Below are 10,984 nucleotides of genomic sequence, written 5' to 3' on the forward strand. Positions count from 1 at the left end.
TGAATATATATAAATGGTGTTGGGTAGGGACAAGATCATACTCTGTAAAAGGCTACTAGAACCGAAGCGCTAGAGGAGATTTGTAATAATCTTTTTTTTTTTTTTTTGCTGTTTTATTAAAGTGTTTTTTTTTTTGGTTTCATTGGCCTCCCTGTGTTGTGGTTCATCTGGAATAAAGGAGAGGCCATTCTAGCTTTCTGCCTGGAATATGGCTTGATGGTGGCAAACATATAGTTCAGCAAGAGAGACTGTCACAAGATCACATACAAGAGTGACCAACATGCAACTAAGGTAGACTACTGCCTGGTAAGGAAAGGCATTGGGGTAAAATCAGTGCTTGCAAAAATCTTCCCCAATGAAACAGTCGACCCACAGCATGAACCACTTGTTACCACAATCAGCTGCAAGCAGTAATCAGAGAAAGATCTAAGGTGAACAGAAAATAGGCTGAAGACCTGGAGGTTGACTGGAGAGAAAGCACAGATGTTCAATAAAATACTGTTTTAGCACATCAGGAAGAAGAAGACTTAGGTAGCGATGAAGAAGAACGGCAGCATCTCAAAATAACATTTGTGATGACTGTACAACACGTATGCTTTTGAGCTAGGTACAGGAATAATGTACACAAAGAAAGCTGGAGGAGGAATGCAGAAGTCTAAGAAGACATCAAAAGAAAGTCAATGTGCAGGAAAATGTGGGAAACAAAAAAGATGATCAGGATATGAAGGAATATATTGGTTGGGTAAAAGAGGCTAAGACAGCTGTCACAATATCAAAGAACAAGGCATTAGAGGCCTTAATAGTTTCTGGAAAGGGACTCAACAGAAGGCACAAAGAAACTGTATTACGTTGCAAGGCAAAGACAGAAAAATAAAGAAGACTGCCATTAGATACCCTTCATATGGGATATCAGCAACAACCTGCTCACCAGTCCACAACATCAAAGGCACATAAAAAAAGAGTATTCCAGCAGCTTATGAATGAAGAAAACCCTACAGAAGCTGTCTTGGTCCAGACACAGCCTATGATGAAAGAAGAGAAGCCCACTCTAGAAAATGTAAGAACATCACTAAGGAAAATGAAGTCAGGGGAAAGCAGCAGGTTCAGATGACATCACAGCATATATGATCAAAATTTGGATGAGTTAGGGAAGATAAGGCTCCACAGGGAACTCATAGCAGTACGGAGAGAAAGGAGTGTCCCAGATGACCAAAGAATAAGCACTCTAGTTGAAATGGCAGCAAATGGGGAAAGGAAAAGAAGCTGAAAACTGAGATAGAAAGGAAAATAGTGGTGCAGGTTAAAAGCTTCATGAATTCTGGAGGGTTGCTTGAGAAAATGGGAATTCTGAGTAAGAAGATCAAAGTTAGAATCAGAGGGGCTGTGACCAAATGGCAGAGAGTGTTACAGGTAGTGTGTCGTAAACATAAAAAGGCAGCGAAATTTGCAGATGTTCTTCTTTTCCAAAACTTTATTCCGTAAGCGCTTTCATGAGGACTAGTATCCAAACTTCCTCAGACAAAGTTACACAAGCAGTCAATGACTTATATACTTATACAATTAATAAATAAAACAATAAAACAATTATATAAAAAAAATTGAATAATTAAATAAACAACTCAATTCCTTTCCTCCTATGGAAAACTATTTACTTTGTATTTTTATATATATATATATATATATATATATATATATATATATATATATATATATAATTCAGGATTTTATTACTAAATGCCTAGACACTAAATTAGTGACTTGAATTAATATAAAATACAAATGTATTAAGTAGAGAAAAAAAAAAAATATATATATATATATATATATATATATATATATATATATATATATATATATAAATATTTGTGGTATAATTGAATAAATGAAATACCTGGCGCTATGTTTTTTGTGTTAAACATAACATACCTTGTGTTACAGGTAGTGTGTAACAGCAGAATGCCAAATAAGCTGAAAAGTAAGGTGTACGCAATGACGGTCCAACCAGTATTACTGTATGGTAAAGAAACCTGGACAGTGAAGGCAGAGCACTTGAGGAAATAAGTGCTTGAGATGGGTGGCAGGAGGTGCACAGTAGGACAGATGAAGAAATGAGGACATCAGAGCAGAGAAAATATTATAGTGGTTCAAGCACATGAACAGAAAAGCAGAAGATGATCTGGTGAAGACAGACAAGAAAATTGCAAGAAGAAATGAAGGCATCTAGGAAAAGGATGGATCAATGTTTGAGGGAAGAACTGTGACAGCCCAAACCCATTCAAAAACTGGGAAAGTGGGAGGGGTTGATGATGATGAGATCCTACTTACTTAACCTGGGTGACTTCTTTGAGAAGGCAACTGAATAATGGTTGAGTGCAAATGAGCACACACCACATATCTAGACATCACAAAGGCATTCAATACCATCCCACTCTCAGGCATCATAGATAAATTCTCCTGATTAAATGTTAATCCCAAAGTAACTTGTTGGATATAAAACTGGTTTGCAAATAGATCCAAGTAAATTAGGCTGGGATGTTCTACCTCCTCCAGAAGACCTGTCACTTATGGTTTGCTCCAGGGTTCAGTCCTTGACCACTCCTCTTTTGCCTTGACTTCTGTGAGGTCAAAGGTACTATTAAGGGTTTTTACGGTCAACCAAGTTTGCAGATGACTGCAAACTGGGTGACATCAGATAAACTCCCCAGAATACACCAAAATCATCCTAGAGGGCATTTACCAAACAAATAGTTGGTGTCAAAACCATGGAATAAAACTAAATCCCAGGAAATGCATAACAGTATCCTTCAGCAATGGAGAAGTCCCTTGTACCTATCACATTGATAACACAACCCTGAAAAATGATCCAGTAGTTAAAGATGTGAAAAGCAATGGTGACAATGAGTTGCACTTTGATCACTATGGATCATCACAGATTATAGGGATTGCTAGGATAATGACCCTAAAGAGCCTTTTTAAACCTTGCCATGCTACCCAAAGGTAATGGACCAGTTTGGATCTCATAGGTTTTGTCCACAGTATATATAACTTGGGTGTGGGTAGTCGAGCATTTACAAGCTCCTTCTTTCTAATAGGGACATAGGTGACAGGCCTGGGGTAAATTTATGATTTCCTATCCACTGATCCAGGTTATACTTGAATAAGTGCAGGAAAAACTTTCCTTTACATGAATGGGAAACTTGTTCCAGAGAATGGCAGTATCTGAGACACATATCTGTCGCTCTAGCATGTCTTATTTATGTTGTAGGCAGGATTGTGGTCCCTAGATTTAGTATCTCTGATGTTTGTTTTGCAAATGTGCAACAGGTCAGTTAAGACTGGATCAGAAGATACTTTATAGAGCAAGCATAGGTCACAGCTTAGTAGTCAGTAGGACACTTAAGGATTGCTAAACTAATATAAGAATAAGGATCTGAGGTGGTCTGCATAGGACATGTTGACTACACTATGCATTCTTTTTGTGAGGAATCTCTGTGGATGCACCAGTTATTCCATATACTTGGTCAGGTATATACAGAAGATGGCAGTGTAGTCAATGATTAGTCTAATGAGGACTGCGTATACTGGAAAAATGACATCACTGGATATAGATGCCATACTTATGCCTGTAAGTTGTACAACATAGCATGATTTCCTGACTATTTAGACACATAGTGGTCAAAGGCCAAGCACTGTATACATGTGTTCCCAAATCCCTGACCATTATGTCCACCCTTAGGGATGTATTATTAATGTAGTAATTTGCAGGGGTGGCCATCTTTCTGAAAGACACTATTATGCACTTTTTGGGATGGAGTTTTAAACTATGACTGTGGCACCAGTTATTAGTCTGTATCAGGCATTCTTGGAGGGTATTTGTGCCATACGAGGATTCATCTGTGAACTTAGTCAGCCAGAGGCCTTTAACATTAGTCTTGATTTCAGAGAAGTAGATGCTGAACAGAAGCAGCCTCAGCAATTAGTTCTGAGGGATCCCACTAGTTACTGTCCATTTTGTTGAGGTAGACTGCCCTAGCCTGACTTCATTCCAACTGGCTGTCCAGTGAGTGAAGAGCTTATACCTAATTTTGAGCTTATCTACATTGCCTGAATAGGGTACTGTGTCAAATGCTTTGGCTAGGTCAAGGTAGATAGTATGCACCATTTGCCCTCTTCACTAATTGCCCTAGAAAAGTAGCCAAAACATTAGGTGGCATGTGAAGAGTCATGGAATGGAAAACAATGACCTACAAAGAAGGAGAATAACTCCTACATTAAACTTGGAGACATAAAAAGGAATGAATCTGATTTGGATGAAGTCAGAATTCACTTAGAAATGGAATTTGAAAAAGAAGATAACAATACCCACAGCACAAGTTTCTTGAGGCCATTTCTACTCCAAGCCTGAGAGTGATAAAGAAGATCTGGACAGAAAGAGCAGCATGGTACATTATGGGTAAGAGGGAATAGCCAAAGTCTGGGAAACTTTTAAGGTGTCGAGTTCACTTGAGCCTGTTGTCAATTCATACAGCCATTGAAGAGGATGAACTGGATCCTCCTAGAACAGTAGGCTAGGCAAGCTATATAACACCATCAGAATCTGCACCATGCATAGTAGCCATTTAATGCAGCATAGTCAAGACATTCATATGAAAAAGAGAAGAAAAGAAAGAAATTATTCTTAGCATAACTCAACACTTTAGTACTACAACTCATTAGAGTAAATATGCTATGAGGTCCTCTGTTAGTCAAGACTTCTCCATGGTGCATTTCTTTTTATGTTAATGTGTTCTAAGCATGACAACTTCACAGCAAGTTTTGTAATGCTTATTACAGTCCTTTGTTATGCACTAAAGGATTTTTGTGAGTCCTACCCAGTATCTGTATGCAGAAAGATTTCCTGCCACATTACTCTTCAATTACTATGAGTAAATGTATACAGTGCTTAATATGTGTGTGTGTGTGTGTGTGTGTGTGTGTGTGTGTGTGTGTGTGTGTGTGTGTGTGTGTGCGTGCGTGTGTGTGTGTGTGTGTGTGTGTGTGTGTGTATGTATGTATGTGTGTGTGTGTGTGTGTGTGTGTGTGTGTGTGTGTGTGTGTGTGTGTGTGTGTGCGTGCGTGTGTGTGTATGTGTATTTTATTTGCAAAAGTTTATGCCAAGAGGGAGCTCTGAAAATACAGTATGAAGAAAAAAGCATAGGGTGTGGACTTCACTGCCACTAACCTTCAAAGCCAAACCGGTACAGCTCATTCACAACATCAGGCACAATGGCACCAGCACCTTTGTTCTCTCGTAGCCAATAAAATCGCTTCACCAAGTCTGTTACAACTTGGTTTATGACTTGGTCATACAGTTTTGCTTCCTTTGGCTTCAGCAACTTTTGGTTTAATACAGTTCTGAGGTTGTACCATCTTTCCCCCTCCCTAGAAAACAAAAAAGGAAGCTTAACAAACTCCATAATAAAGTGGTTTGCACTAACACAGCTTTGACTAACATACATTTTATTTGTTTATTTATTTATTATTCAGGTAAACTTACTGCTCCAAGTAGACATTTTCAGATCATAACCAAGTGATATACGGAACAAAAAGCACAGAAAAATACATTACAGGACATACAAGTTGCTACAGTATTATATGAGTCAAAAGTCTGAAAAGGGAAACAGAGCTTGGATTTCTATTGTGAGCTAGTCAGGATCGAGGATTAAAATTTATAGCTTGTCCCTGCTGACAGAACTTGTGATGAAGGGAGATACTGCCAGCCCAGCTCTCTGGAATTTTGTAAATAATTATATGTCATTTGTGAATACCAAAATGACTCATATAAGATGCTTGTGTTACAAATGTTTTAGAACTGTATGTCATGTGTATATCAAACTAGGTTTGTACTGACATGCATTTGCAAAATGCTTTCCCGGGATTCAGCAAACTTCCATGCAAGAATAGGTTATTCTTGCACAGAAGGGACTGTTCACATGCAGCATGGCAGTGTGACATGCATATTCATGAAGGTGTGCTGCCATGCTGTAATACGGACACGATTCTGTATACGATCAGAGGGGGTGTGTCCGAGAGCAGTGCTCTCACAATACACATGCCCCCTGCAATCCATAATTGCTGTACAGCAATGTAAAGGTAGCGGGAGTGTCTCAACCTCACACGAAATCTGGATGAAGCCATAAAAACAAAGGGACAAACAGGGACAAATGTGAGATATTGCTCTCACAAACTTATAAAGTCAATAGAATGACAGGCTTCACATTAGCATGAATTATCCAAAGGGTATGAAGTGTAAAACTGCAATGTCGGTCATTATTTACTAACTGCAGTCTGTAATGCTTTGCCACTAATCTGCCAGAAAGCCACAATTGTATGACAAATGGACCAAAAATATAAGGCATAAATCTGGACATTCTGTGACAATCTTTACAGTTGAGAGGTATGGCAGACACTGTTAGTGTCCGTGGAGCATACCTCTCAAATGCAAAGCTTGTCATGTCATCACCGTTTGAAAAGCACAGCCCCCCACAGATAATGTTGCAGAAAGGAATGTGCATACCCCTACATTACAAAAATAAAACACAACAGTTTCATTTGTTTTTTTTCAGTCTGCAATAAAGTTTTAGCATAGCTGAGTGGGTGTGTGCATCGCACAGCTCTGCTCAGCCTAACTCACACATCTCAAGGAGCTATGTATGTGAATACCAAAATGACTCATATAAGATGCTTGTATTACAAATGTTTTAGAACTGTATGTCATGTGTATATCAAACTATGTTTGTACAGGCATGCATTTGCAAAATGCTTCCCCAGGATTCAGCAAACTTCCGTGCAAGAATAGGTTATTCTTGCACAGAAGGGAATGTTCCCATGCAGCACGGCAGTGCGCCATGCATATTCATGAAGGCGTGCTGCCACACTGTAATACGGACCCAGTTCTGTGTACGATCACAGGGCGTGTGTCTGAGAGCAGTGCTCTCACAATACACACACCCCCTGCACTCCATAATTGCTGTACGGCAAAGTAAAAGTAGCAAAAGTGTTCGTAGACACCAGTATCTCTCAACCTCACACGAAATCTGGACAAAGCCATAAAAACAAAGGGACAAATAGGGACAAATGTGAGATATTGCTCTCACAAACTTATAAAGTTGACAGAATGACAGGCTTCACATTAGCATGAATTGCCCAAAGGATATGAAGTGTAAAACTGAAATGTCTGTCATTATTTACTAACTGCAGTCTTTAATGCTTTGCCACTAATCTGCCAGAAAGCCACAACTGTATGACAAATGGACCAAAAATATAAGGCAAAAATCTGGACATTCTGTGAAAATCTGTACAGTTGACAGGTATGGTGGACACTATTAGTGTTCATGGAGCATACCTCCCAAATGCAAAGCCTGTCATGTCATCACCATTTGAAAAGCGCAGCCCCCCACAGATAATGTTGCAGAAAGGAATGTGCATACCCCTATATTTCAAAAATAAAACACAACAGTTTAATTTGTTTTTTCAGTCCGCAATAAAGTTTTAGCATAGCTGAGCAGGTGTGTGCATCGCACAGCTCTGCTCAGCCTAACTCACACATCTCAAGGAGCTAAATAGGAATACACTTCAAAAAATAGCAAGGTGGAAATAGTGAAGTGGTAAGAACATTTGTGTTGTAAATAGTCGTCCCTGGTTTGATCTCCACTGAAGCCAATTAGCATTTTACATGTGAAAGCAGTACATAATTTTTTTTAATAATTAGATAGTAAATAACATATATTTGTTAACCAGAGTTGTGTGGTATGTCCAGATATGAGGTGTCAGTGTAATAAAGTTGTGAAACCCCCATATAAACACAAGTGCCCCATACAGTATAGTCACACAAGAATAAATGTAATGAAAGCACATAGTGGGATTTCAGGGAAGGTAAACAAATTATAATATGTCAGGAATGATGAATCAATCCCATACAGCTGACAGACTATAAAATAAAACATAATCAATGCCGAGCATTGCACAGCTATGCTTACTGGGTGTAATCATTGCTGAAATATGAATGCTAAGTAATGAGTAGCCCAGCTAAGTGGATTTGCCCATTGGTAAGCAGTGCTGAACCTGCCCCTTTAAGCACTGCCAACCTCAGCTAAGCAGGTTTGCCCATAGCTTAGCTTATATCAGCATATTCAAAACCATCCAATCATGGCAAAGGGTGGGAAATCGGACGTATTTAGACCACACAGGTGGGAATACAGCTCATAAGCAGTTGTAGCTCCCCACTGTAGGCAGTATGGCTGGTGTTGGAGAGGGTATGTGCTTTCAGGTGCAGTGCTGGAGCATACAGGAGTCCAAGGTAATGGTAGGACTCCTTGTTAAAAGTCATGATGTGAGACTGCTGCAGGACCAGCACCAGGGCTCCCAATACAAAGCGGAGGCCTGGTAAAGTCTCACTCGTGATCTCACCAGTGCCACTGGCATCCCTCGGACTGGTGAGCAGGTCCAGCACCGCTATGCCGACTTGAAGCAGAGGAAGAGGGAGCTCTTGGACCAGTGGGTCCAAGAAACACAGCAGAGGGGTGATGTCCTAGGCATGTGTAAGTATTCATATCATTAACTGTTTAACACAGTCCAGCCTGTGTATGTGATAGATAGGTATGCATAAATGTTTCTCTATCTTCTTTACAGCTCCAGCTGAGTGGGCTGTGAACCAGGAAGCCCATGCCAACTGGTTGCAAAGGCTGCATTGTAAGGCTGGTGAGTAACAATCTAGCTGGTAGTATTCACACCAAATAAATATAAAGGAGTAGAATGTCACCTGGCTGTATTAAAAATGGGTTTGGATTTTGCTCAATAAACCAGACAATGTTACAGTAATAGTCTCTTATAGGTTATATATAAATAAAACTGTAAGTGCCTGTCAATAAAATCCAAAACCCTGGACTGGTTGTGTTTACTCTGGTATTGTATGAATTGAAACATGTACAGGTTATGCACAGTAACTATAGCTCTGAAAGCATTAAATAATTAAGTCTCGTCTGACAAAGTTAGTGCCTCTGTAAGACATGAGATTAACTGATATGAAATGTTTCATGCACCAAGATCTCATATCTGAATAGTAATGTTGTGCTATAAGAAGGCTGTAGTTATACACTGTGTACAAACATACCACTGCCCAACCCAAGACCACAGGTTGTTGTAATAATACCTGCAGAGTAATGATTAGAGCAATGATCATTAAAGCTGTGACCACTGCAAGAATTTACATTTGCTAATTGACATCTCTCTCTCTCTCTCTCCCACCTTATCTTCACCAATAATCTAAACACATAAATGAATGGGTATGTTTTCCACCAAAACTACCATTGGGACATGTGTCCTATTGTTCTACAAATGTTGATATGTATTCCAATTAATGTTTCCTATTCAAATACTATCATCGGTGGCCTGTTGCTAACAATGTAACCTGCATGCCAGTGTAATGCCCACTGTGGTTCCATATATGCATGTGTTCTGTTTGCTATGCAAATGTTCCAAAATCTGGTGTTTTGGGTTAATGGAAATACTTATGCGTGCTGTTATAACTAATCCTGGAATGTGTTTACCATTACTAACCAACATATGTTCTAAAACTGCAACACTATAGCATGCCTGGGAAGGTTGATCCCAGCAGATCCACCTCTCCCGCCTCATCTGGCCATGGCACTGGACCCCAGCATGCCTGGGACTCATCCCAGGACCTCCTCATCTGGTGGTCCTGCACCACCTTCGGGTGGAATCATCTCAGGGAATGGGGCTCACCCCCCCTGGGCCCAGATGCAGACAGGATCCTGTCACCCAAAGCCAGGTCTGGGGTCTGGTGGGCAGCAAGCTCCGCAGAGAATTGGGAGATCTGCCATGCCAGCTTGAGGGCTGTGTGGAACAATTAGAGGGTCATCCTGCCCCTCCTGCTCAGCCCTCAGCACAGCCACCTTCGGGGTCGTGAAGGTGCAGTGGTGACTGCCCATGGGTGGGGACCTCAGTCCCACTGTATCCATTGGGGGATCATGGGCTTCCGATTACCAAACACCCCTACCCGTCCAAGATGTTTACCCCCCAACATGTGTATTATACCACCCCTGTATGCTGTCTTCTCTGTCTTGTCCGTCTTCCTACCCAACCTACTTTCCCAAATATACCTACCATCCTTCCCCAACATCCCACTCTCACCTTAAAAAAAAGAAAAAGGACAATCGGTTCCCCCCCAAAAAAATTTTGCCCCATACATAGCTGCCCATTTTGCACACGTGTCCACTGAACACATGTAATCGGGTCTAATTGGCTTCACAACATATTATTGTTGTCCTCACCCCTCTCTCAGGGGGTTGAGTGTCCAAATATACCTCCAAATTCAGTATATATGCACAGCTGTTGATGTAGAAGAAATGGACAGCTATGGACCTTCCCTATACCCATCCTGCACATCCCTAGCTATCTTTCATATTGTTTTTTCCTCATCGTGCCCCCTTTTTCACCACTTTCCTATCACCCATGTTTTCTTTTCTTTTAAAAAAATTAGCATGGGGGTAAGTGGGAGTAAGCAGTAGTAAGCGGAGGTAAGCCTGTTTGAGCGGTGCTAAGCGATACCTACACAGATTAAACACTTTTAAGGCTATCTTTCAACATATTTAACCAGACGTTAGCATTGCTTACCACCACGTGAACCCGTGCAAACCCACTTACAACTGCTTAAAAGTGCCTTAATCACTTTGTATCCAACAGCCCTTGTTCTTCCCAGCAACAAAATAAGCATCCCCTGCAAGTCTTGAACCCAGGACCCTGTACACCATAACCACAGTATTTACCACTAAGCCATCTGAGCTGCAGATAGGTCTGATGTTTTTTTCAAACATATCATTCTGCACAGCCATTCAACAGCAGGGAAAAGGTTTGTTAACATTAGTCAAGTTTTGTACATATATATGAATGTATATGTGTATAGAGATGTATATATATATATATA

General features: G+C 40.3%; 1 protein-coding gene across 1 annotated transcript in view; it reads right to left on the bottom strand.

Annotated features, from left to right (window-relative positions):
* The window catches only part of LOC122809460 (sterol 26-hydroxylase, mitochondrial-like), an 858,859-nt gene that overhangs the window by 485,896 nt on the left and 361,979 nt on the right, over nucleotides 1–10,984 (bottom strand). The window contains exon 4 of the mRNA XM_044080983.1: nucleotides 5,222–5,421. Coding sequence (XP_043936918.1) covers nucleotides 5,222–5,421 — 200 coding nt within the window. The remainder of the gene's footprint in view (nucleotides 1–5,221; nucleotides 5,422–10,984) is intronic.

The sequence above is a fragment of the Protopterus annectens genome, chromosome 8.part0 (assembly GCF_019279795.1).
Source record: "Protopterus annectens isolate FY-2018-M chromosome 8.part0, PAN1.0, whole genome shotgun sequence".
NCBI lineage: Eukaryota > Metazoa > Chordata > Ceratodontiformes > Protopteridae > Protopterus > Protopterus annectens.